Genomic DNA, 27,997 nt, shown 5'->3' on the forward strand with positions numbered 1-27,997 from the left:
TATCAGTAGAAATGACTATAAATCAGCCCCGGAAATTTGGATTAATTAATAACTCCATCTGTAAGATGACCGATACTTTTGTGTATAATTATTTTGTTGCGTAGCTATATTATACAAATTACGTGTTATTGGTGATATACTTCATTAGTGTACAACTCCTGATATACAGGGTGGTTGGTAACTGGTGGTACAAGCGGAAAGGGGGTGATTCTAGGCGAAAAAACAAGTCGAAAATATAGAATAACAATTTTTCGTTTGAGGCTTTGTTTTCGAGAAAATCGACTTTGAATTTTCGCTCGGTACGGGTGCACTTTATTGTAGAATTTCATACTTTAAAACAATCGAATACGTTAGAAAGTGTTCATAGAAATTTAATTAACTGAGTTCAGTAAATTTGTTTCTTTGTTTATACCAAACCATTTTTATGTAAAGACTGTACCCTTCTTTCTTGAAATAAATGCATTTCCAAGGGAAAATAGGGGAACACCCGCCCAGCAAGCGGATTATCGCGGTTCGAATCCCGATTTCTATCTACGTTTCATTTGATTTTATCTCAATTTTTCACTTTCATATTGTTTTAATGTACCTTTTCTTTGTTCCAATTTCTAGCCACAGCTGACGGATAGCAAATTACTTATTGCACAAATTAACGCAGCATTACATATCGATACCGACTCTGAACCAATGCCGTAAGTTTCATTAAAAAATTCCAAATAAATTTAAATCTGCACGTTGACAAACTTAGTCATCTTAATCAGCAAAAATGTTTAGAAAGAAAATTTGTTTTTAAACAAAATTACTTCATTATTAACATCAGCGTATTATTGAAAAAATTCAACTTGTACATATTATTTATTTGATATTTCAAAATATATTTCAGTTCTTCATAGTATTATTAGATGAACTTGTATATAAAATAAAAACAAAAATAACAAATAAGAAACTCCAGTTCTGATGCCAATAAGATTACATATTCCGACCTTTTCTTTCATGTTTGACAATAGAATTACAAATTGCAATTTGCAATATTTACAAATATAAATTTATCTCTTATACAACCTTCCTCTTAATATCTCAAACACATCGTGTTGTTTAGTTTACCTTGTATGATATATCACAATATGTAGATATTTTATATCTATTTCTTTAATTGTTGACAAGACATCTTTTAAATTTCAAATGCCAATAAACATAATCGTATTAAACAGGCATTTGGCCGGTCTATTAAAAACTATGACGAGTACTATATTTTGTACTATATTTTATGTATTTTACATGCAATTTGTGCATTTTAATCTTTAAATTTCGCATAAATACATAAGAATTTGTAGTCTACTTATCAAATAGCCCCGAATTTAATGGAATCAGTAAAAACAATTTTCCAAATATCTTTTCAGATACCGAGCTCTCTACAATTACAAACCACAGAACAGAGATGAGCTGGAATTAATGGAAGGTGATACGGTGTATGTGATCGAGAAATGCGACGATGGTTGGTACGTTGGTTCCAGTAAAAGGACTGGCTACTTCGGCACATTTCCAGGAAATTACGTGGAACGATTGTGAGAAATGGCAAGAAGCGATATCGAACCGCCTTCGGTTACCTTTTACCAAAGCCCTAAGAAATCGAATCGTTAATAAAGATAAGTTTTAAACGTTTAACGATAAAGTTCAACGATAGTCTTGTCTTTTTCTATTCGTAAATTTCCAACGCCAACGGAAACCTGATACATGAGATAAGATAAGAAAGAAAGAACGAAGGATAAACGCTGAAAGATATAGAAAGAAAGAAAGAGACAAGCTGATCGAAACTTTATCGTCGAATTCACCAAAAATTCATGGAAAATGAAATCTAAACTTAAGGCCTCATAACGCATATGTAGTGTATAATAATATTTAGTAATTTACTATACAACATTCATAGGAAACGAGTGCGTCAGCACGACGTTACGAGACATCGAAGTAGGAAATCAACATGATACGATTGACAGTGTTTTATCAACGTGTATCTTTATCTAGATGCACGAGTTATCTGTTCGTGCGAACGAAATAATGTATAAATAACATGCAACTATTCACAAACCCAAATCCATCGAATCCACTGTTCGTTAAAACGGGATCATCGCGATGATTATACTTGACAGGTCGACACGAGCAGTTTTTACCAAACCCATGTGACTACTGTGTAATTATAAAACAAGGTCCTCCTATAGGGAGGACTATCTGGTTTCAATAATGAACGAAATTAATCGTATTAGCCGTTTAACTGATCAAGCGACAATCGTATTGTACAGTTTCTATCTACTTACAGAGAGATGTTTGAGATCGAAAGTCTACTGTAATGTAGAAAAGAAATATATTGTGTAAAAAAAAAACTATATATATATATATATACATATATATATTAAATTGAGTATGGTTACCGGATATTAATCGTCAAATGGTACAGTTGGGTTGTGGCCAATTTACAGTTTCAGTTGGATCTTTTCATCATAGAGTACTTCATTTCAATACACCAACATCATTTATAGAGTTTTTGTAATATAGGAGATATAGGACAGAAATTAAAATTAAATACCTTAATTCTTTCAAAATGTAGTCTGGAAAATAATCATCAAGATTTCTCTTATTTCTCAGACATGGAGAAATATCTGTTTTTAGTTTGTAAAATTTCAGTAAATTCTAATAATTACTTTATCAAGCTTTCTTGTATTTCTGACGTCAAATTCAATTTTTTAAACCTCAGTACATTTTAATAATTATATCATCAACGCTTTTTGTACTGCTGATATAAAAGATATATACTCCTTACAGCTTTTCAAAATTTCCAAAAATAGTTTTAATAACTACTTATGTTACTACTAATAACTACTACTAATAATTAATTATGCAATTTTAATGGGTACCATAATTGGCAACTTTCTGCATTGCTTTTCTTATATTACATTTTCAAAGAATTAAAATTAAGTGATCCACACGTGTTTTAAATCCAACTATCACGGTAATATATAATTCAAGGACGTCAGCTATGAATTGTGTAATCCTTTTTGCATTTTTTCATGTAATGGAATTTTTTAAATAGATTGTACACCGATAACAGATCACAAATTCAAGTGGAAAAAGATTAAGGAAAATTGGACGATGTAAAAATAAATATGAATTGCCGCTTGGTCAAAGACATTCTGGAAAGCGATGTTGATGCTTCAAAGTTTATTCGACTACTAGATTAAACATGAGATTAAGCCGAAAGATTCTGTTTTACCTCCGTTATACTTTTGGTTATACGCTATTTTCTGTGACACGTAAATAAACAAGACGACCACGGTGAGCAAAGAATTTACATCAAAGAGAAATTTGCAGCAAATTAAAGAGTCTCCGGATCAAGGTTTTTATATGAAATTTTCTATGAAATTTTGACTACAAAATTTTCATTGGGAAATTTCCACTTCGAGTATTTTTCACTGTGTACAAAATTCTTACTGCGAATATCTTTTTTAAATTTGTCAAATCTACCCTATCAAATTGCATAAAATATTGCCAATTATATATAAACGTTATAAATTATACAAATTGCAACATACGTAAATTCTGTTCTGCGACTATAAATCACGAAAGAAGAGATATTCGCCACCGAGAAAGGAGACTAAAAATTTGCAATTTTAGATCATTTCAGAAATGACATAAACAAACAGAGAACCCGCTAAATTCGTTGTAATAAATTTACCGCCAAAAAATAATGTTCGCTGCCACCAGAAACATTTTACATCGGTTTGAGCAATCCGTTAAAATGCAAATATCTCTTTGCCGTTAGTGAAATTACCAATTTTTACCTTGTATTTTAAAACGATTTTGAATCAAACCAAAGATGAACGTTTTGAGTAATTTGATCTCGAGCCAAGTACATAGGTAAAGTTTCTGACGAATCTAGTGACAAGTTTGTCTTGCTTCGATGCGTAACAGCCAGTTCAGACGATACGGTATTTTCAGCGATTTCTTCACCTTACTTTCTTTGTTTATCCATTTTATAATATGGATATGAACACGTTTTCCACCAAGTTTCGATATTACAGTGGTCAGAGAAAAAGGAACATCAGAACATATTGGATACATTCTGTTGTGAAAGATAGGTATCAATTGGATTCCTATCAGATTCTCATGTCTCTATTAAGTACAGATGAAATGAAATTTTCGTATGCCAATGTCTATAACTATGAGACTAGCATTAAGTTAACAACAGTTTTTAATTGTTATTATCCTATGCAATCACTATATACATTATACGTATTATATATAATTTTTTAAATAATTTTTTAAATTGCATTGGACACTATATTAGACACTATGCTAAACACTAATTTTTAAAGTTACATTAACCCTCTGCTCGCAGTATGGTTCTTCGACTCCCAGATGAAATTTCTGCGAAACAAAAATGTCAATGTTCATGGTCCCTGCGTGAAAAAGAGCTTGCAACTACAAGGCCTTGACTATGCAAACACTGTTTACCTCATTCAATTCAGCTCTGAATACCATGAGGGTAAAATGAGCACTGTACCTTCAGTGAACCATATTGCCATCCACAAGTCTTTTGCTAAGTGAATCTTCTTAAATGCGTAATTTATTTTTATTTTGTTACATACATCAATTCCTTGGTGACCACCTCAGTGTCTTGCATGACTCCTATATTTCTCATACGTTAGTAAATATGACATATGAAACCTTCTTTTTAATAAATATAATAAATAATCTACACAAAAATCCTGCAAATTTAGATCTCAAAATAATTAGACCATTCCAAGACTGATAAATTTCTTTTTCTGAAATATTATAGTCCTATGGGTGGAACCCAACAATGTCATCTTTTAAATACCTGATTAATACAGAACTGTATACAAGTTCCCATTTTCTCATAACTTTCCGTTAAATTTTTATTCTGAAGATTTAGACATTTGGCTAAAGCGTCCTTCGTATAATAAACTAGGGATCATAATAAGTACTTGAGAATTTTTTCAGATTTTTTCAAGTCCAAAACAATAAAAAAAAAAATCAGATCAGAGACTGAAAGAGCTGATTACGTTGGTACGAGCCATGTTGCGAGCGGAGGGTTAAGTGCAAATATTGAAATTAAAAAATGAATCCCTAAATGACAATAATTTTGAAATTATTAATGACAGATTCATCGTGTGCTATAATTTTTTCGTTCCTAAAATTCATTTGTGAATTATTCAGAAGGATCATGTGATAGATATGTGGCTTATGATAGAACAGTGATTATATTCATACGTGCATTTTCATAGCTTCCTCTGTTAAGTTTGTAAACTCTTGAAATTCTAAAATTTCATCACTGTCTAATACACGTAATGATGGGAAAAGACATTTAAAAAAATGAAATATGACAAATGGTTTCTTCGTTCCTGGGAAAATTTATTTTCCTGATCTATTAATTTCGTCGTAATCTTCTTCTGACTGCATCTTTGAAATTTTTACCATTATATAAATCTGTTCCTTTATCTCATCCAGTGTGTCTTCGTTCCACCAACCAAATTCAAAATTCTCTATTCATTTTTGACACACTTTATACCGTACCATGATTCTTCCATAACTACGAAAAGAAGAAACACGCGTCGAATTAAAATTCGATCTTATCATCATCTTCTACATTGAGGAAACCAAATATCGAGAGCGACTGCCATAGTGACTGCTGTTACACGCCATACCGAATACATTAATTCATACGTTTGGAAGCTGAACGTGCGAATGCTGTTAGATATTGCAAAATACCAGATTGTCCGGACTGGCTGTGGTTAGCGGGTAATTTTTACCGAATATCGCCGCGGGAACGTGAAATTTTTCAAAATTAATCAATTTGAAACCGAGAGTTGATTTTCAATTGGAGGAAGGCATGAGAATTCCCCTCTATGTTCGTAGATGAACCAGTCTTGTTGTTGTTACATTCGTGAGTATCCAAGAGTAAGCGATTTATAATTGAAAGTTTGCCTTCCCAAAATAATATTTTTGTAAACATTATTTGTACTCAGAGTTATATATACATATATACATGTAAATTAATTATATAATGTATAGAAGATATATCTATATACATATGTATACATAGTTACAATATCACACGCATATATAAAGAATATATAAGATAATTAACAGCATAGTTAATCGCGCACGTGTTAAAATGCACACACGTGATGTTCAGAGAAGAACGATTCGTGTTAACCCCTTATAATTAATTAGTCGTAGCTAAGAGATTTCCACTGATGTTATACACGAATGAACGTTTCGTCGTGACGTTCTAAGACGGGCTACCACTTGAATCTAGAGGCAAAGAGGAAGAGAAGAAAATAAAAAAGAGGAAAAAATGGATGCAGTTGCAAAAACAGACAATACTTATTACTATAGTAACTTCGTAAGACAAGGAAAGATAATCAAGTAGCGAGAGCGTTAAGCTGACACCAGTTACGACTAATGATAATTGTTTCAGTTGATCGATTAATCATTGTTCATGGGTCAACCGATTGTTTTATGAGCTGGAAGAAAATGCACGAGTTTCGAAAGCCCTTTGTCGTGAAATTACATTCAATTGCTAATTATATATCGTGTTTTTACATTTCCTTACATCGCATATTTGTTTATTTATTAATTATTTGTTTGCATTGCATTGTTGAAATGATATTTTTGGATTTATATTATTCTCGGAAGGATAGTGATTATTTTGAAGAAATTTTTTAATTAATTAAAAATATTATGAAATACTTTTAAAAGTTCAACATTCGTTTAACTTAATATTTCAGGATCAATGTCGCGTTAAATCTTGACGTATTGTAATTACTTCGTTACTTTATTTCCTTTGTTTGTTAAATTTATATAGCGAATGTCTGCTAATTAAATAAGTATTATTGTAACGGACGGGCTAACTAGAAGCACGCGATTTAACGATTTCATATGTATCAATCAACTTTTACTTCCGGATCGAGCAGATGTTACAGAGTTATGAACGCGATAAAATGAAGAAAATGGAAAAAATTAATCTTTGAAATTCGCAGCGATGAAGAAAATTTTGAAATGCACATTTTTCTGCGTTTGAACTATATTTGACCTACAAACACGAATTATGAATTTCCTTTGAAACTCCGTAGAATTTTTTTGTAAGTTGTTTTTTAATAATCGTATTTCACATTTTTAATATTTCTAAACTTTATTTCAGAAGGAATAAATTACAATACAATTACAATACATTACACAATATAACATCCATTTTATTCAAATTACCCTTTTCTTCGCGAAACACACTTTTCTTTTTTTTTCTTTTTTAAATTCAATTACTCTGCATATAAAACTATACAAGATATTTAAATCTACGTCGTGAAATGTTACAAATGTTACAAGCCGTTTTCTTAAAAATCAGTGAAGGTGCTGAGTTCATTTTTGGTATAAAAAATGCTGCAGGAGAGCTAACCTTTTAGTGTGAAAAAGGCCCTCCTAAATTTTTTTACATGGTAGATGACATTAATTTTTTGTTATTCAGATAGTTCTTATCAAACTGAATGACATTTACTTGAACTATTTTTTTCTATCGCACACAGTTACATATTTATGGCGAATATTTTGTTGACGTGTTGCTTGTTATAAACATGTCATCGGTTACTCCATGAATATTATCAAATGTTCAAGAGAATAGAAGACTTATTAATAAGTCTCTAAGAAATCTAAAAATATGATTTTGAACATTTAGTAAAAAAAACTACTCCTATATTTTTCGTTTTCTTAGCCTCATTTTCACTGCACCCAGCAGACCTCACAAAGGACATAACCTAACAAACGCGAGGATGGTATCCCGCTGGGGGTAGTCACCCACGTGGTAATCAAAGAGTTAAAAAATTCTTCCAAATTGGACAAATTGAGAATGTAAAGAATTAAATAAAAAACAAATTTTCATTTCCTCGATATTTTCCTCCAGAACAAATTTTTCGACATAATTCGGTAACTATGCATGATAAAAAAAATGGTTCGAGTAAATGGCACTCAGTTTGATAAAAGCAATCCAAATAGCAGAACATTAATACCACCTCCCATTTTTAAAAATCCAGGGGCTCTTTTTCTTTCTAAAGATCGCACCAAAAAATGGGTTCCACGCTAAAAGATTGGGCCTCCCCAGCCATTTGATTATAGGAAAAATGAAATTGATATTCATTAGTTTATATAAAAAAAAAAATAGATAGTAACGCTTTATTTGGACCACCGTGTATATTAACATATCTTCTAAAGATCCACATAATTACTGTATTTTCAATTTAAGACAGATTTTTATAAATCGATTTCATTTTCAAATTACACATTGATCAACATTATCATACTATTGTATTCGCGTCTATAAATCTGAAACATCTCATATGTTTACATCTTCTGTTATGTACATGTGTCCGCTGATTTAAATCTCAGGCGTGAATTTGGGAAGCGGAAATGAAAGAAAATACCGTAAGGTGATACTTGATGAAAGGAAGATGCGAATTTCTTCGATCAAATTAAATCTTCCGAAATATCGATCGCGATTTTCGCGAAATCGAAATGTAGAAAATTCTTATAACGTTATGGAAGAGAACATGATAATATGGAATACCAGATATCGAGTATGTTTTGTAGTAGGCTTTTCCTTATTGACAAAACTTCAACGTTACATGCCAACGATCCAAAAAAATAGATGTAATGATCCAATAAATAGATTGCGAATTTTTATGCATTTCTGGGAGATTTATGGGAAATGTGTAAAAATTCACAGGATGCAGATAATATGCAAAAATATATAAAGCATTCAAAGCGGGTTCGTTATAAGTGGATACATATAACATGTAACGGATTACCATAATCTCTATTTAGATTTCATTTTTTAATTACGTTTATAAAAACATAAATTTCCAAATAAATATCCACGGTCTAGGTATACAAATGTATATATTGTTAACATTTTCAATTTATATATACGTATATATATAATATATAATATATAATGTATAACATAGTATATAATAATAATAATATATAATATAATATTTATATTATATTAATAATAATAATATGTATTATTATTATATTTATACATTATTTATATATTATATTATATATTTTTATATATGTTATTATATTATACAATATATATTATATATATATATGTATGATATGTCATATTCTATTGATGTTTTCGATATTATTTATATATTGGAAGAAAACTATTTATACATTAAAAATATTACTTTAAATATCTATTATTTTTGGACAATTGTATGGCGATGAGAACCTATTCGATACAAAAATTATTATAGATTTTGATCGTATTTTCTACGAGTCTCTATGCGTTTGCGAAGAATATACAATTCAGGAATATACGATTAATAGTATGTAATTTATAAAATTAATAACAATGTTTGAGTTACCAGCAAGTTTCCATATTATCACTTCCCCTTCGGTATTTAATTTTAACTCATTTTGTTAGATTCTTAATTCGCACTAATGATAATGTCACTGTGTATTGTATACTCAAAATTTAAATAAACCTTAGTCTGCTACCGAAACTGCAATTTTTTTTTTTTAATAAAGTAATTCATCCAATTTTGTGTCGTTAGAGTGATTTATGTTAAACATAATATATAATATTATTAAATATTATATAAAATATTCTATTCTAATCAATTTTGGCGATTTGAAATCATCGCCGCGTGCATTGTTTTGTCATTTTTAATTTACATATTATATTTCAGTTTCAATATATCAGGTCTGGTAAATATGAAACCGGAATTTGCCTATAGATGGCCCTAGCTGATAATATATCACTAAACTGCGTCATTGACGTCAAAAGTCTTTGTTGACATCTCACAAACATTTTCGACTCAGAACAGTACAAGTTTCATACAACAGCATAGTTAGTAATAGCGTCGAACATGTCGAATTTTGTGATGTGTTGTGTACGGTGATGTTTCGAGCTCGCGGAACACGAAGGTTTTCTTCTCGCCGTGTCGCGTGATCGGGTGAGGCCTGATTTTCTCTATTCGCTCTTTTAAACGGTTCGCAAATTCCGAGTTGGACTGTTGCTTTGTCGGTACGAAGAATTTTGTCGGCAATCGTATGCCGGTACCGTAAACCATTTCGGCGGCCGTTGCGTTCAGGTCCTCCTTCATAGCGGTTCTTATGCCAAGTAAAACAATTGGTAGGATTTCTACCCAGTTGCTCGTATTGTGACATTTTATTGCTGTCTTGAATTGCCGGTGTAGACGCTCTACCATCCCGTTGGACGCGGTGTGATAGGCTGTCGTGCGTAGATAATTAATGCCGAGCAACCGGCACAGTACGTTAAATAAGTTTGATTCGAATTGGCGTCCTTGATCGGTCGTTATTTTTGCAGGAACGCCAAAACGAGTTATCCATGTAGAAAGGAGGGCTGAGGCAACCGGTTGTCGCTTCCATGTCGGCGATGGGAATGGCTTCAGGCCAACGCGAGAAACGGTCGATACACGTTAGACAATATCGGTAGCCTTGTGAATATTGCATAGCGATAATATCTATGTGTATGTGCTCGAACCGGCCTGCTGAAGTTTCGAACGTTCCGACGGGTGAGGATACGTGTCTGGTGATCTTGTATTGTTGACACGGGATACATTGTCGTGCCCAAGTCCGGCAATCTTTATTTACGGACGGTCAAATGAAACGCGACGTCACTAATTTTTGCGTGGCACGTATCCCTGGATGGGAAAGTCCGTGGAGCGAATTAAATACGTCGCGCCGCGAGGATTTCGGTACGTACGGTCTTACAATGTCGACTGATACGTCGCAGTATATTTCTGCGTCGTGATCAGGAAAGCGTATCTTCTTTAACCGTAACGCGGTTGTACCGGTGTTGACAATGTCGCTTAGTTCGTTATCGTTTCCTTGCGCGGCGGCGAGAGTTTGATGATCCACGGCCTTCCCTATCGCTTCGATGCGTGACAGAGCGTCGGCTACGTTGTTATCTAGCCTCTTTATGTAACGTATATCGGTGCTGAATTGTCCGATGTAGTCTAGATATCGAAATTATCGCGGCGAACATTTTTCTAATTTTTGTCTGAACGCGTAGGTAAGAGGTTTGTGGTCGATATATATTACGAAGTTTCTGCCTTCTAAAGCGCGTCGAAAGTGTTTGACTGCGGTGTGTATATTGCGAGTAGTTCGCGATCGATATTTTTGCTGAGCGGGGGTCAAAGATTTCGTTGCGAACCCTAGCGGTTGCAATTCGTTATTCGCGCGTTGTTGTAATACTGCACCCATTGCGTAGTCGGATGCATCTACCGTGAGGCTGATAGGCGCACCTGGTATCGGACGCGCCAGCATCGTGGCATCCACGAGAACACGTTGCGATACGCGAAAGCTGTTTTCCGACTGTTTCGACCACTCACCGGCCTTTTAACAGGTCATTGAGTGGTTTAAGTGTTTTTGCGGCCACCGGTATAAAACGTCGGTAGAAGTTTATCATACCGAGGTACCTACGTAGTTGTTTAGCGTCTGCGGGTTTCGACAATTCTATAATCGCTTCGACACGTTCGGGCGGCGGCTTAATTCCGTCGGAGTTTACCGAGTATCCCAGGAAAGTAATTTTATGCACGCCGAATTTGCATTTCGTGGGGTTTATCACGACGCCGTAATTATTGAGGCGGTTGAACAGGATTTTCAAATATTCGTGATGTTGGCCTTCGTCGTCCGATGCTATGAGGAAATCATCGATGTACGCGTAGAGGAAATCGAGCCCACGTGTGATTTCGTCGACGAACCGCTGACATGTTTGCACGGCGTTCCGAAGCCCAAACATCATGTTTGTTGCTTCGAAAAGTCCGAAAGGTGTTGCTATCGCGGTTTTTTCGATGTCTTCGGGCGCAATCGGAATTTGGTGGTACGCACGGACGAGATCGATCTTTAAGAAGATTCGCTTACCATGCAAATGTTGCGCGAAGTTTTCGATATGTGGCGGTGAGTACCTGTCGGGTATGATGCGGGCGTTCAACGCACGGTAGTCGCCACGTGGTCACAGGTTTCCGTCCTTTTTCGGCACTACGTGCAGAGGTGATGCCCACGGGCTTTTTGACGGTCGTATCACGTCCTGCTCGATCATGAGCTCGAATTCCTCCTTTACCTGTTTAAGTCGATCAGGTGCGAGACGGCGGGGTTTGTTATAGACCGGTGGGCCAGGTGTGGTTTCGATGTGGTGTATCACACCGTGTCGAGTCCTCTTTTTTCCAAAAATCGGTGGGCGAGTGAGGTCCGGAAATTCTGCCAGGAGTTGGTGATATGGTGATTCGCCGATAATGGTCTTAACAGACACTTCGTCTATTGTGGCGGTGTATCCCCTCGATGACATTTGGGTTATCGTGTCGATGAGGCTTTTGTTTCGTGCGTCCACGAGCAACCCGTAATGGCTTAGGAAGTCCATGCCGATGATGGGTGCTTTGACGTCGGCTACCGTAAAGTTCCATTTGAATGCACTGCGTAGGGACAGGTTTAGATTGATCGCGACGGTACCGTATGTTGTAATCCGTGTCCCGTTGGCCGCGAACAACTCGTACTCATTTTTTATCACGGGCCCGTATAACTTGCTGCGCGGGAATACACAAATATCGGCGCCGGTGTCGATAAGATAGGAAATTCGCGAGTTCCTATCCGTTACGAATATGCGGCGAGATGCTACCTTGGTATGATAAACTTCTACCGACGTTTTAAACCGTCGTCTTTTGCCGCTTTTACGGACGGCTAGTTCCGTTTCCCGAATTCCAAGAGCATGGGAATGTGCACTTTCTCGCGCGTTCTCGGTGCTGTGCGTGGTAGTAACATAGTCCATCTTGTCGCGGCTGCTATCGGGAGCGCGAACGGCGACGGAATTGCGTACGCGAACGCGATTGTGATCGGCGATGTCCGTCGATTCTCAGCTCGGCAATTTGCGCTTGCATCTGGTCCATACGGGCGTCCATTCGCGTTAACCGATCGTTCAACGCGTTGAGGGCGGTTGCCATGGAGTCGCCTATTGCACTGTTCTGTCCAGGTGGATGGGTTACCGCAGGTAGTCGGACTGCGCTGACCGCGACGATCTGCCGTTTCCGAGGTGGCTTCGAAGATGCTATCGGCGATTTGGATGCGGGTTTCCGGGTCTTTGCTCTATACGGAGGTTAGGATGCTCGCACGCGCGGCGGGAGTCGGCCTTCCCAGACTGTGAGAATGAAATCGTCCGCTAACGCGTTGGTGGCTAAGTTTCTTAGATCGCGGTAGAACTGGGATGGCTTCCTATCGCCCATTTGTTCCTTCTCGATTACTTGTCGGAATCTCTTGGCGTCCGGCTCTCCCAATCTCTTGATGAGCTCCTTTTTGACGAACTCGTAACGTCCGGTCGCTGGTGGGGCGTTCAATACGTCTCGGATTAATCTCGCGTGCGACTTATCGAGGTGTGCAACAGCGGTTTGGAATTTTTCCTGATCGCTCGTGATTCGAGCAGTTGCGAACTGCGAATACTCAGATGTTCAATAAAAAGTTTATTACTATTAACAATCGAAAGATCAACAATTTATATGATTCGCACTTATGATTAACCATCGGGAGTTTACAATCGCGTATCTCGGCTTGTGTTTGCTTCGCTATGATGCTGAACCTTTCGCGGCTTGAGGCAGAATGACTCTTTTGTTCGAAACCAAACGGATTCTTTCCTTAGTTGCCCTTCGATATCCCTACTACACACGCGTTTATTAGATGTACCGCGGCGGTTGCCGCGCGTGCATTCTTCCGAACATTCGGCGGAAGAACCGTAGGGATATCGGTGGCACATTAGGCACGTCGGCCTTACGCTTTGAAGATATAGCGCTTTGTGTCGCGAAGCCTGGAAGCGAACTTTGGAAAGTTCTGTGCTCGAGTGCCGCCACAATAGGTATGTGACTAGGTTAGGTTTTAAGAAGAATAACATAGAGTTGTGCCTATATACACATGCAGAGGGAAAAAATGTTGTTTATTTGTTAATATATGTAGACGATTTATTAATTTGTAGTAAAAACAAAAGTGTAAAGAAGTTATTAACTAATAAATTTGAAATGAAAGATTTAGGTGAAGTCAAAGAATATCTTGGAATAAATATAGACTATGATTGTTTCAAAAATGAAATGAGATTAAGCCAAAATAAATACATTGAATCATTAGCAAACAAATACAAGTTATAAAATAGCAAATTGCACTGTACACTTATGGAGACCAACTTAAAAATTGAAAAAGCTGAAATAAATAGAGAGGACATTGGATACAAGAATTTAATTGGTGCATTGCTGTATGTGGCGACACTCGACCTCGGAAATTTCCAACGGTTTCGCGGCACAAGGCGCTTTATCTTAAAAGCGCTATGCCGACGAGCCTTAGGTGTCATCGATATCCCCACGGCTCCTTCGCCGAATTTTCGGGAGACCGCACACGTGGCAGTCGTCCCGGACTTCTAACAAACGCGCGCGATATCGATGACTAACAAAGAAATGAACCAGCGTGGCTTTTGAATCAAAGAGATTCAGTCTGACCCGAGCTGCGAAGTGCGAAGAATTACGTGAAACGAGCGCTCTACTTCCTATAACCTGCGTTAAGCACTGATCGTTACCAAGCGTGCTAACTGTTAATTGTTAATTGTTACTTGTGTTGATTGTTGTTTGTTGTTATTGGACGTCAGTTGTTAAGTTAATAAACATTTTTTATTGAAACATCCGAGCATTCCTTCTACACCTATCACGACATACCACTTCATGTATATTAGTACAAATACCAGACCCGATATAAGTTATAGTGAGAATTATTTGAGTAAATTTCAAGATTGTTGTAACGAGACACATTTTAAATATGCTTTGCGAATATTGAAATATTTGTACCGGACTAGAGATTTAAGATTAGATTATAAAGGGAATGAAAAATGTGAAACGATAGATTGTTATGTGGACGCTGATTGGGCAGGCGATCATTTAGATAGGAAATCTACTTCTCGATATGTAATTAGATTGTATGGAAATGTAATTGGTTGGAAGTCTAAAAAACAAAGGTGTGTGAATTAATGTATATTAGAAAAATTATGAAGATCTTCAATGTAAATCTAGACGATAGCCCTGTCAAAATTTATGAGGATAACTCTAGAGCGATAAGTATAGCAACGTACGGAAATTTCACAAAAAATTCTAAACACATTGAAGTTCATTGCCACTAGATTCACAAGTGCTTAAAGGAAAACAAGGTAAATATAATTAAAGTAAGTACAGACGAAAATACTGCGGATATTTTTACGAAGGCACTGTGTAAGGAGAAATTTGGAATGTTTAGGTCATGAATAAATGTAAAATAAGAGGAATGTATATAAAGCAATAAGTATTAAATTTTCTGTTAATGAATTCAACAAGCACGTAAATACGATTAATTGTACAGTATAAATGTAAGGAAGCGTGTTAGGAAGATGATACATTTAAACTGTACATGTGAATGTGTGTGCAAGCGTCAGAGGGCGTCCAGATCAGAGTTGAGACAAGAGGCGGTTGGAGAACGGTTAGAAGAATCTAGACGAGTCGGTTGACAGCAAGCGTGTATAAAGGTTGTCGAGGTCTTCAGAGTGTAATATATATGTATAGCTGTTGTGTATAAATAAAGCACTATGATTCGGAAATACAAATAGTATTTCCGAATCATATATATCATCTATAATACCTATCATAATATAATACCCATCTATAATACCATCTAATAATCATCTATATACCTTAACAGAAATTATTCATACGGACGTGTTCGCTCCCTTTAAGACTACCGGATTAAATGGAGAGAAATATTTTATTTCATTTATTAATGATTATAGTAAAATAGCTAGAATTTATTGTATAAAATCAAAAGATGAGGTCTTTGATTCTCTTGTACAGTTTGTAAATGGAGTTGAGAACTTAATGGGCAAGAGATTAAAAATATTGAGATGCGATAATGGAAGAGAATATTTAAACAATCAAATTTATAAATTTGCTAGAGATAAAGGTATCAGAATAAATAATTGCCCAACCTACGTACATGAATTAAACGGGGCAATGGAAAGGTATAATAGAACAGTGATGGACATGGCGCGTTGCTTGTTAACGGAAGCGAAAGTACATAAAAAGTACTAGCCGGAAATAGTATGTACAGCGGCATAGTTGAAAAATCGAATACTAGCAAACACTGTAAAGAGAAAGATACCTTTTGAAATATTCTTCGGGTGAAAACCAAGTGTTGAAAATCTATGCCTATATGGAAGTAAAGTTGTTGTAGGAAGGTCAAAACAAAAAAGAGTTTCTAAATGAGATAGGAAGGCAGATATGGGGATTCTGTTAGGATATAGTGAAGTAGGTTACAGAGTAATATTAGGTGGTAAAATAATAGTAGTTAGATATGTAGAGGTCATAAAAACAGACACAAATGTATCGGTTTTGAGGAGAATTCATTCGATGCAGATAGCGATGATAATAAAGATAATTATTTATTAAACAGCATGAATAAGGAAGAGTTAGAAAGTAGAGAAGATGAAAATGATAATAATTCTGAAAGCTTAAAGATCCCTTGGAGATCTACACATAATAAGAAAACTCCAATAAAGTATCCAGAAAAGGAAAACAGTAGTGAGATTTACGCAAATTATTGTAGAGTAGATATCCCTTGTAGATTTGAGGAGGCGATTTGTTGTCAAAATAGTGAAGATTGAAAACAGGCTGTAGATAAAGAAATGGAATGTCTCTATAAGAATATCTTGGAATAAATATAGAGTATAATTATATCAAAAATGAAATGAGACTAAGCCAAACGAAACACATTGAAGTTCATTACCACTAGGTTCACGAGTGCTTAAAGGAAAACAAGGTAAATATAATTAAAATAAGTACAGACGAAAACACTGCGGATATTTTTACGAAGGCACTGTGTAGGGAGAAATTCGAAAGGTTTAGGTCATGGATGAATGTAAAATAAGAGGAATGTAAATAAAGCAATAAGTATTAAATTTTCTGTTGATTAATTCGACGTAAATACGATTAAGTGTACAGTATAAATGTAAGGAAGATGATACATTTAAACTGTACATGTGAATGTGTGTGCAAGCGTCAGATGGCGTCCAGATCAGAGTTGAGACAAGAGGCGGTTGGAAAACGGTTAGAAGAATCTAGACGAGTCAGCTGACAGCAAGCGTGTATGAAGATTGTCGAGGTCTTCACAGTGTAATATATATGTATAGTTGTTGTGTGTGAATAAAGGAAATCATTTGTATTTCCGAATCCTCTCTATACCTTAACAGTAGAATCTAGATTAAAGTGTTAAGGGACTTTCCCAAAATTCCAAAGGAAAGGTTCCGGAGTCCTTTCATCTCCGACATATACATCCCTATTTTGTTAGTCTATTAGTTGCTCTTATTTAATAGTATGTCTATATGTGCCTACATTTAGTTAATCTTTTATTAAAGTGTTCTTATTTTCGTTGTACCGTGCGTTCGTTTTGTGTGTTCGAATCGCCACTCGCGCTATTTTCATATTGTAGTTATCGTTTTCTGTTACGGCCCGTGCGGAGCGCGGGACGTGACACCTCCCCTCTTGGGATTCAAACTTCCAGAGGAAATTTGTCTGATCGTGTCCTTGTTTTGTCTGTAAAACTCGTTCCCCACGAAAAAAATTTTATCCATTCTCCATTAATTCATCAATCGTGAATAGTTAGTAATTACAATTAGTTGAAAAGTTTTAATTTATGATTTATTTCTCATGGCTGATTTCTATTAATTTTTAATATTCTTATTACTATATAATAATGATGTATTATATTGTATTAATTATTATTTATTTTCTTTCCTCGTTACCATCTTCCATTTGTATTATCATTTTATTAAATATTTATTTCTTCATCAAAAATATAATTTATTTTGCAACGTATAAAAGCTATGAACGTGTTGATTAGCATTACTTCCAAAATGGTCGCTTGTGAATGTCCCTAGTATATAGTGACTTTTATTAATGTCGAATTTATTATTTATCTGTTAATTATTTGTAATTTTATTTTAGTAGTTGACGTATAATTGAAGTGGGAATAATATTATTTGTATTTATTTTAGTGTATATAATTATTGCATGTATTTCATTGCGCATGCGTAGAAGCTACTTCATGTTTGTGACAACCCAAAATGGCCGTTTGTGAATGTCTCCAATAAGGGTATAGTCAAGTGTTCTTTAATTTTATCTAATACTGAAATAATTATTTGTCTGTTATAATCAGGGAAACCAACTTCCGGATGGAGTCTCACCCATGGACTATCCAATAGTTTCTGAAGAATCTTTATCGTGTTGTTGCGTCCGACTAATCCGTTCTGCCTACCAATTGCATACTATTTTCGTTTGCCAAGATTGTTATGACACTTTGGATCCGGACGATCAAGACTTGTACGAAGATTCGCCAACCCACTTCCTATGTGGAATACCAGGGCGAATTAAAGCAATGCATTGCCGATTATGCGATATATATGTATCACAGCTACAACCTGCGACATCCTGTACCGAATGCATAAACGCCTATTTGGATCTAACCCAGGTCGAAAAAAATTTTCTGGTCCTAGGAACGATAACCTATTCCGTTGCTCCCTAGATAACTATATATGCATATACGTAGTAAAACAAATATATACCGTTATTGACGACTTACACATATACATACATAGATATATATATATATATAACTGTGAAATAAATTATATTAATGGAGCCAAGAGTCTAAGAAAGAAACTGATAATAAAATTTTTTTTGTTTGCACAGAATGGGTGTTGAATCTGTTAATCAGGGAAACCAATTGTTATCCTATTGTTGCGTCCAGCTAATCTGCCCTGCGTACCACTTCAATAATTTCTTCCTTTGCCAATATTGTTACGACACTTTGGATACGAATGACTAAGAGCTGGACAAGGTTCCGCCAACTCACTTCCTGTGCGGAATACCAGAGCGAATTAGAGTAATGCACTGCCGATTATGCGATGTATATCTATCACAACTACAACCTGCGGCATCCTGTCCCGAATATATAGACGCTTACCTTGATCTAACCCAGACCGAAAGAAACTTCCTGGCCTAAGGAATAATAACTCGCCTTGTTGATCGCTAAATAACCACACACACACATATATATATATATAACCGTAAAAAAAAATTTATATTAATGGACACTAGAGTGTAAGAACATGTTGAATAAATTGTAAAAGGAAAATGAATTACTTGGTCATCTTATTCACTCTCTTCGGAACAACACAACCTAATAGGATATGATTACAACGGCAACCACCTAAATGTCACCACCATCTCACTAAACTCTATTAGAGACTGCAATATAAAACCCTTAAATACGGAAAGTCAGGAAACTTATATACAACTATTGCAACTCTCAGAATTTGAATTTACTAGTATAAGGCAATATACAGTACAAATAACACGAATCATATACTATTGCAGCATGCACTCCCACATGTCAGCAGTACATAACGGACTAGCCGAATCATGAAACGACGCATGTACCAGAATGCACGTTTTTACTCTGACCAGTATTTATAGTAGGCTTAAAGGATAATACAACAACAACGAATCACTTGTCCTAGCGGAGAAACTAACAAACGATGGCAGCTGCCAAGGAATACGGTACATAGATCTTTACGGAAACTGGGAAGGAGTTGTCGTACAAGCCACAATAAAAATAAGCCTAAGATCGGGAATGGCGCCGGTTCGTGGCGAACAAAATTCTACTAAAATCAGGAACAGCTTGCGCCTTTAATGAAGGAAATTGTCTAGACGCAGAAGATGGATATACTTATTGGCAGCCATATCCACCTTCTCCACGTAAGTTCGATCAGTACGATGTATTATACGAGGGAATTGCTACAAAAATTCAAGAGATAAAAAACAACAGATAACCATCACAATCGATTTATGCTTTGACAACCCAAGAGATAACCTTTGCACTAACCAAAACTGGAGAACAGCCTTTGTGTGGATACACTTTGCTAACCACAGAACACTCTAAACTGTTTTGTTAGAAACAACCAAGGAAAACACATTCTTATCCAAACGCAAGACAGCTACCGAAAATTTAAATATGTTCACATGCATCAACTCTAAATTTGTTTACGTGGAAAAATATGTTAGAAAACAAATAAGCCCTCTACCAGGATATACTAACACAAAGATGCACCGCAGAAAAGAAAATAATGGTAAATGCCTTAAGCCTAGCGACCATGCTACCCGATGAATTTGCATATATGTAGTATCTAAATGGGTCTTTAGAGGAAAGGACAAGTAATGATGTTTTGATTTAATAAATAATATTTAAAACAACGAAATGATTACAATGCTGTCGTACGTCTTATTCTCGTACTCGGCTTTCGACTTCCCGATTCACACTCTCCGGCTCCTGCACTCGCTCGCCCTCGCTTCTCAACTCACACTGCACGCCTTTTGCATTCGTTCTCCTTAAAATTTTAATGGCAGCAGTGGGATACGTTCCACAGAGGATTAAAGTTCTTATGGTTATTGACAAAATATAAATTAAAAAATATGGCGACCGCACGAGACTCATTGAACGAGGACACGCTCTTGACGTCAGAAAAACTGAAAGCATGGAATACAAATTTTCGCGTAGTGAACAACATAAACGCAAAACTCCGTAAATTAGAAGACGACGTGCGTTCACTCAAGGCAAAGAAAGAAATCGAGACACCTGTACCACCACCGATAACCCAGCAAAAGACAATACCGACAGATGGAAGCTCCCAACTAATTAAGTTAAAAGACGCGATCGAGTCGGTACCAGTGTTTGACGGACACCGACCCTCAGTATTTCAATTTTTAAGATCATGTGAGCGCGCGTGAAACATGGTTCCACGGCATCAAGAGCCTCAGTTAGTAAAATTATTAATGAATAAGCTTCGCGGACACGCGTTCCTCGCCGTAGAGGACAGTCAAGTAATAAGTTTAAACGACTTCGGGAACAAATTAAAAGATATGTTCGGCCCAGGGAAATCCCTTAACGAATATAAGGGAGAATTAGGAACAATATTCCAACGACCAGGGGAAGATATACTAGATCCATATATTCATATGGATCGCGTCAGAAATCTTAGGTTGGTAATAATGGACGGAGAAAGATGTGACTACGGCATCATATCCCAGGATATCCAAGATACAATAGATTGAGACACAAGGGAGGCCTTCATTAAGGGACTCCCAAACGAGGTGTATTTGCGAGTAAAAGTAACAGGATATCATTCCCTAGAAGACGCGTATCGCCAAGCCGTTAAAGCAACACAGGAATTAAAACGAGCAAACGATAGAACGCGATACCAACGACAGACACCTCCGAACAATTACAACCGTAACAATGTTCGTCCCCCGAACAATAATAACAACATCGGAAACAATCGCCAGGATCTATACTGCCGTCGCAGAATTGTCCAAACGATCCGAGACAAAATACTATACTATGTGACTATTGTAAAAAAACCTGGGCATTTAATAAAAGATTTAATAAAAGAAAGAAGAAATATAAGAAATATTACACATTCAAAGCCCGAGTAGATGCTGGGATAATCGTACCCTATGCATCGGGACAATCAGGAAACTGAGCACGTCCTTCGGGCGAACGGGGCCAACCTCGAAGGAGCAATGCTGTGAATCGCCCAAGGGTACAGGCAGCAACAAGGAGGCCGGCGCCTACGCCAGTAAAACAAACACGAGCAGTGATCGTAAAAACCGACTCCACAACCTACAACCGCTACGGTAAAGACACGGAAAACGTGAAGAGCCAACAACCAAGGGAGAAGGAAATCCACGAAAAAACAAACAAGAATCACCAAGAGTGGGACTCGATTCGGACGACGACCTCTCCGGATTATTTCAATAAAACTAAACGATTCTCCAAATACTCCAACTGCACGAATAGTCTCCCCAGACCTGAAAACCAAGACAAGTTTATTATTAGACTCCGGATCAGAAATCAATTGAAGTTTGAGGAATTATGATAACGAGCCCTAGGGCAGACACTAATACAGGTTGCGGGCCATACAGTTATTTTTCATGTAGTAGTCATATCAAGTGGGGAAATATTTATATTTCCTTTAATACAAAAGAAAAGATAATCGTGCCAAAACGAAGTTCGGTGCCGTGTTCAACTAATATTGCAAATCCGGTGATAAAAGAGGGATTTATTTCCAAAATCAAGTCAATCAAGGGAGTCTATTTGGGTAAAGCAGTTGTGGGGAACCATAAGGGACGAGGTTATATGAGAATAATAAATACCACATCGAGAGATTACGAATCTACCACACCTACAATGGTAATTAAAGAATTTGAAAACCTCACCTCGCTCCCTAGCATGACGTACAATGCAATTTCAAAATCAAAAGAAAATAGGTTCGACAAAATAATTGAATTATTACGACTCGAACACTTGAACGAAGAGGAGAGAAAAAACGTCGAAGGAAAACGTCGAATTCGGAGGAATCAAGATAGATTTCATATTCCAGAAGACACGTTGGAAGGAATTGAAATTTTAGAGCATCGAAGAATTACAACGGATGATATACCGATCAATATTAAACAGTATCGTTACCCACCTGCACATCGAGAAGAGATAAATCAAATTCAAGAATTACTGGACACTGATGTCGTAGAACCATCGATATCTCCATATAATTCTGCCTTATGGATTGTGCCGAAGAAACCAGACTCGCAAGGAAACAAACGTTGGAGATTAGTTACTGATTATAGGAAGCTTAATGATAAAACGATCGGCAATGCTTATTCGCTGCCCAACATTACAGAAATATTGGATCAATTATAAAGTGCAAAATATTTTTCCAAGTTTGACTTGGCATCAGGCTTCCACCAAATCCGAATGGCACAGGAGAATGCCCACAAGACTGCATTCTCAACACCTTACGGACACTTTCAATTCAAAAGAATGCCCTTTGGATTAAAAAATGCTCCAGCGACATTTCAACGCTTGATGAACTCAGTGCTATCATTGCAAGGAGTAAAACTATTCGTCTATCTGGATGACATAGTGATTTATTCAAGATCTTTTCATGAACACGAAAGTAAATTTAACAAATTAATGGAAAGATTAAGGCAAGCCAGATTACGATTACAGCCTGATAAATGCGAATTCCTACAACATGAAGTAAGTTATTTAGGGCATAGGAGGTGGTATATGTTATCCGTGATAGAATTGTGTTGTCCTCGTCCAGAGTAATTGTAATTGCTGGCTGTAGATGTCGCTGCTGGGATACTGCTGCTTTTTCTTCTGATTTAGATGCGTGGAAGAAAAATCGGACTCCGATCGCCGGGATTCAAACCCGGGTCCCGAACGTTCATAACTTAAGGCGCTAAGTTGTGCTGCCGTCGTCCGACACTAGTTAGTGTCGAGTGGTGGTATTTGGCTTGTCGAGTGCCGCCACACATATAATCAGTGAAGACGGTGTAAAACCAGATCCAAAGAAGATTGAAGCAGTATCAAAATTTCCATGATCAAAGAAGGCAAAGAATATCAAGCAATTTCTGTGATTAGCAGGATACTATAGAAGATTTATACCTAATTTCTCCAAAATTGCAAAACCTTTAACACAACTATTGAAGAAAGATATCCCCTTTAAATGCTCAGAGGATCAGGAAAATGCATTCAACAATTTAAAAACAGCGCTAATGACAAAACCTATTCTACAATATCCGGATTTCTCTAAACCCTTCAACCTTACGACAGACGTATCAGGATATGCAATAATCGGCGTACTGAGTCAAAGACCAATCGGAAAAGACCTACCGACTGCATACGCCTCAAGACTACTAAACTCCGCCGAACAAAACTACTCCACTATAGAAAAGGAGTGTTTGGCAATCGTCTAAGTGCAATGCACTTCCGATCGTATCTATACGGAAGAAAGTTTACTATCATAACCGACCATAAACCTTTAGTGTGGATGCATTCTATCAAGGATCCTACTTCAAGAATCTGGAAGTGGAAATTCAAATTGTCGGACTTTGAATTCGATATTATATACAAAGAAGGCAGAACGAACGCAAATGCGGACGCATTGTTTAGAAACCTCCCGGAGGTCTGCCTACCAATCAGGAAAAGAGAAGAAGATTCATCGATTCGATATCCTGTCCCAAAAAGATTTGAACTAGATACGTCAACCGAGGACTCTCCCATATTCGAAACTAAGCCACGCGAATTGTCGCAATACGATAGACCGGAAAACAAGGAAAAACTTCTATTCGAAACCATCTCACCATAGAAGAAACATCCGTAAAATATTTTGACCAAGCATTAGCCGAAATCGATGTATACACAGACGAGGAAGTAGCCAATCGAGAAATAAAAGACATCGATACAACAAGCGAAGAAGAGCCCGCTATGGCAGACTCGGGACCAATTCGGCAACGAGGAAAAGACGCGAGACCTACGGTACTTTCGGAACTAAAAATTTCGGAAACGCGAGACTCAGTTACAAGAGTGAATGATCATAAAGTAATATTCGTCGATATACAGGGCACCCCGATAGATAAAGGAGTCTTATAAATAAAGGAAGCAGGGAAACTGCCGCATTATGAAGATCTAATGTTGGAAAGAGCAAGATTGAATCAAGGTATTTCGGAAAATACATCGTATCCATACCCATAAAGGAAGACCGAAATATTCCTATAACGCCAGAAAATTTACTAAATTCATTGAGATCCTTATTGGACGTAGTAAACGAAAAACAATTAACGTTCTTTAGCATTAGCAAAGGAAACCTGGAAGAAATACCCTGGCGACACACAATCAGGAAATTGAAGGAAGTATTTACGGAAAAAACCATAGCTATCACCATCTGTACCGGGGAAATAATCACCCCACCAGTGGAAACACGACATATGCAACATAATACGAGAAAAACACGAATCATCTGTAGCAGGACACAAAGGAGTAACAAAAACTTATCAAAGAATATGACAACACCATTATTGGGGAAACATGAAGAAAGAGATCCGTAAGAACATGTAAAGAATGCCAATTGAAGAAGTTCACTAGAATAAAAACAAAACAACCAATGGTGCTCACAGATACACCGGGTAAAGCTTTCGACAAAATTGGTATGGATATCGTCGGTCCATTACCAAAGACACAAAGGGGAAATGAATATATATTAACTATACAAGATCTATTGACAAAGTATTCGATCGGGATTCCGATAGAAGGGATCTCTTCGGCTGAGATAGCGAACGTTTTCGTAACGAACGATTTATTTGCCAATTCGGGTCACCGAAAGCCATTCTTACCGACCAGGGAACGAATTTTTCCTCGTTAATGAAGAAAGTAGCAAAGAGATTTCGCATCAACAATACACCACGTCGGCATACCATCCACAAAGCAACGGTTCAATCGAAAGATCTCACCATGTATTAATCGAATATCTCAAATTGTACATTGAAAATTCCAGAAACTGGGACGAATGGGTGGAATTAGCCATGTTTTTTTATAACACCTCTGTACACGAAGGAACGAAATTCTCTCCGCACGAATTAGTCTTTGGGCACTTGGCTAGAGAACCTACTGACAAAATGATAATCGAAGAGAACATGGAACCATATAGATCTGCAACATATGCAGAATATCTCAGAGACCTGTTTGATAAAATCAGCACCGTGCAATAAATGGCAAGAAAAAATTTGATGAAATCCAAGTTAAAGTCAAAGGAATATTACAACAGACGAATCAACCCACAAAATTTCAAAATAGGAGATCTGGTATATCTACTAAGGGAACCTAGCAAAGGAAAATTCTCTGATCAATATACAGGACTGCATAAAGTGTTAGGAATTTTGCAAAACCAAAACGTCAAGATTGAAGTGAAAGGGATTCCGCGAACAGTACACTTCAACAAATTAAAACTAGCACATAACCAAAATAGACAATAGTCAGAACAATTTCAAGAAGCAACGTGGTACGGTGGTATATAGTAACATTGCTTGTCGAATAATGAAGATAGCAGAAATCTAAAAAGAAAAAAGGAAATTACTATGTATTCCAGCTACTATTTAAATAAAAATGCGTTAATTCAATAAAATGAACAAGATATCGGAAGAGATTAAAAGAAAGAAAAAGGGTACCTTATAAATCAATGAGGCCTGTATACAACTAATTATCGTGGAAGGAAATGTACATGTAGGAATTCCACAGTGATTGATTACGGATGCATTTTTGTAGAACATAGTATACGACGATCAGCTGAAACAAATGGATAAGTTAATCTCAATTGCCTTAATATTAAATATTTAAAACAATATTAAAGTTAAATTAAAAGAAGCAAGGATAATGGTCAATAATTGATGCCCGACAACAACATTTACAAGATAACGAGATTTACGGTTGACCATTGGAAAAATTTGAGACCATTCTACTCACAAGTACGAGAATACCGAAGGTAATAAATATTGAGGTAAACAATCATAACCTAAAAAGGAGAAGAATGCTGTAAACCATCTAGAAGTACAAATTGATAATAGTAAAAAGTTCATTACTCACATCGAAAGATATACACAAAAGCCAACACAGTTATAAGAAATTCACTACCAAATCTAAGTGAATTCTTACGGAGTACTGCAGCAGATACTACCAAAATGGTCAATACGGCAACAGGAAACTGGAAAACCAAAGAAAAATTAGTAACATTATAACAAAATAATTCAACATTGACAAAGTGGTCTTAGTAAACAAGAAAAAGGACAGACTATTTTACTATGCAGATCTAATGAAATATGGCGTTTTTTTATATGTATATATATACTTACAGTTTTAGGATAAGTAAAGGTAATCATAATAAGTGTTGACAATATAACAAAGAACCAGATGATTCTAACCAGAACCAGAACCAGAACCAGAACCAGAACCAAACACGTACCTTGTAACTGTTCCAAGCAACGCAGCATTGAAGGAATAGTATTGTAAAAACTATAATCACCAATGATTTTTAACTAATAATATATGAATTAGCTCCAAAATTATATGTAAAACTGGCAATCACAAGCGCAAGGTAACGATAACTTCATAAGAAAGAAACAGAAATAGCCAATAATGTAGAAATAGGTTAGAAATTAATTAAGGTAAATCAACCGAATATTGACGACAGATATAATTATAATAAGAGATTGTTATACTGTATCAAGCCATTATAGTATAAAGTTTGGAGTACAGAAATGAGGTTGTGTTACGCATTAGTGACTGGTGGTGACACACTATACACATATTAAAATTAAATCAATTAAGCAAACATTCTATAAATATAAACCACTCAAAACACAGCAGTGAAACAGTGCTGTTAATAAATTATAAATTTCAACAGCAATACAATCCATATGCTATGAATATATTATAAAAAAACGCCCCATATTATATATATACATATATATTATGGCTAAAAAGAGAGCAATATGGAAGCTCTTGGAACCTTCAATATAATCATAAACAAATATCAGATAAAAAAAAATACACTGATAAGAGATAAAAAATAATACACTCTAAACATACACATAAGAAACACAAAATCACTAACTTCAATTATACGTCAACTACTACAATAAAGTTACAAATAATTAACAGATGAATAATAAATTCGACATTAATAAAAGTCACTATACGCTAGGGACATTCACAAGCAGCCATTTTGGAAGTGATGTTAATCAACACGTACTTATAGTAACTTTTATACGTTGCAAAATAAATTATGTTTTCGATGAAGAAATAAATATTTAATAAGATGATAATACAAATGGAAGATTGTAACGAGAAGAAAAAAAAATAATTAATACAATATAATACGTCATTATTATAAGGTAACAGGAATATTAGAAATTAATAGAAATCAGCCATGAGAAACAAACCATAAATTAAAACTTTGCAATTA

At 36.0% G+C, this 27,997-nt stretch overlaps 3 protein-coding genes and 1 long non-coding RNA gene across 14 annotated transcripts in view; 2 read left to right on the top strand and 2 right to left on the bottom strand.

Annotated features, from left to right (window-relative positions):
* Positions 1 to 6,599, top strand: part of LOC126926444 (uncharacterized) — a 343,177-nt gene extending 336,578 nt beyond the window's left edge. Inside the window, exons 30-31 of the mRNA XM_050742776.1 lie at positions 610 to 689; positions 1,398 to 6,599. Of these exons, the coding sequence (XP_050598733.1) occupies positions 610 to 689; positions 1,398 to 1,566 (249 nt within the window). The 3' untranslated portion in view covers positions 1,567 to 6,599. The remainder of the gene's footprint in view (positions 1 to 609; positions 690 to 1,397) is intronic.
* A 700-nt stretch (positions 6,600 to 7,299) lies between these two features.
* LOC126926453 (uncharacterized) overlaps positions 7,300 to 27,997 on the bottom strand; it is a 49,607-nt gene continuing 28,909 nt past the window's right edge. The window contains exon 2 of the long non-coding RNA XR_007714597.1: positions 7,300 to 7,820. This is a non-coding gene — a long non-coding RNA (uncharacterized LOC126926453). The remainder of the gene's footprint in view (positions 7,821 to 27,997) is intronic.
* LOC126926438 (uncharacterized) lies at positions 15,190 to 19,275 on the top strand. Of its 8 annotated transcripts, XR_007714559.1 has the most exons (4): positions 15,602 to 15,616; positions 17,236 to 17,255; positions 18,298 to 18,609; positions 18,831 to 19,275. XR_007714559.1 is itself a non-coding variant. In XM_050742766.1 (3 exons), the coding sequence occupies exons 1-3, from the start codon at positions 15,482 to 15,484 to the stop codon at positions 18,840 to 18,842; spliced, it is 432 nt and encodes a 143-aa protein (XP_050598723.1). In that variant the 5' UTR covers positions 15,191 to 15,481; the 3' UTR covers positions 18,843 to 19,275. The 8 variants fall into 8 exon arrangements, 3 of the variants coding, with proteins under 3 accessions (XP_050598720.1, XP_050598723.1, XP_050598721.1); XM_050742766.1 differs by lacking the exons at positions 15,602 to 15,616; positions 17,236 to 17,255 and adding an exon at positions 15,191 to 15,589; XR_007714558.1 differs by lacking the exon at positions 15,602 to 15,616 and having other exon boundaries at positions 17,058 to 17,244.
* Positions 23,738 to 27,646, bottom strand: LOC126926440 (uncharacterized). Of its 4 annotated transcripts, none has more exons than XR_007714565.1 (5): positions 27,622 to 27,646; positions 26,620 to 26,737; positions 26,500 to 26,548; positions 26,205 to 26,322; positions 23,738 to 26,090 (listed from the first exon to the last, which is right to left on the bottom strand). XR_007714565.1 is itself a non-coding variant. In XM_050742768.1 (4 exons), the coding sequence occupies exons 1-4, from the start codon at positions 27,021 to 27,023 to the stop codon at positions 26,319 to 26,321; spliced, it is 309 nt and encodes a 102-aa protein (XP_050598725.1). In that variant the 5' UTR covers positions 27,024 to 27,614; the 3' UTR covers positions 23,738 to 26,318. The 4 variants fall into 4 exon arrangements, 1 of the variants encoding a protein (XP_050598725.1); XR_007714564.1 differs by lacking the exon at positions 27,622 to 27,646 and adding an exon at positions 26,996 to 27,604; XR_007714563.1 differs by lacking the exon at positions 27,622 to 27,646 and having other exon boundaries at positions 26,620 to 27,600.

Source organism: Bombus affinis, chromosome 18 (assembly GCF_024516045.1).
Source record: "Bombus affinis isolate iyBomAffi1 chromosome 18, iyBomAffi1.2, whole genome shotgun sequence".
Classification (NCBI taxonomy): Eukaryota; Metazoa; Arthropoda; class Insecta; order Hymenoptera; family Apidae; genus Bombus; species Bombus affinis.

Coding starts and splice junctions, on each gene's coding strand:
- LOC126926440 (XM_050742768.1), bottom strand. CDS start 27,023: ATGCTGCGTTGCTTGGAACAGTTACAAGGTACGTGTTTGGTTCTGGTT. Junction 26,738..26,885: donor CCTTTACTTATCCTAAAACT/GTAAGTATATAT, acceptor TTGGTTTTCCAG/TTTCCTGTTGCCGTATTGAC. Junction 26,549..26,619: donor TTTTGTGTATATCTTTCGAT/GTGAGTAATGAA, acceptor TCTCCTTTTTAG/GTTATGATTGTTTACCTCAA.
- LOC126926438 (XM_050742763.1), top strand. CDS start 15,482: ATGATACATTTAAACTGTACATGTGAATGTGTGTGCAAGCGTCAGAGG. Junction 15,590..18,297: donor GGTTAGAAGAATCTAGACGA/GTCGGTTGACAG, acceptor TGTTATAATCAG/GGAAACCAACTTCCGGATGG.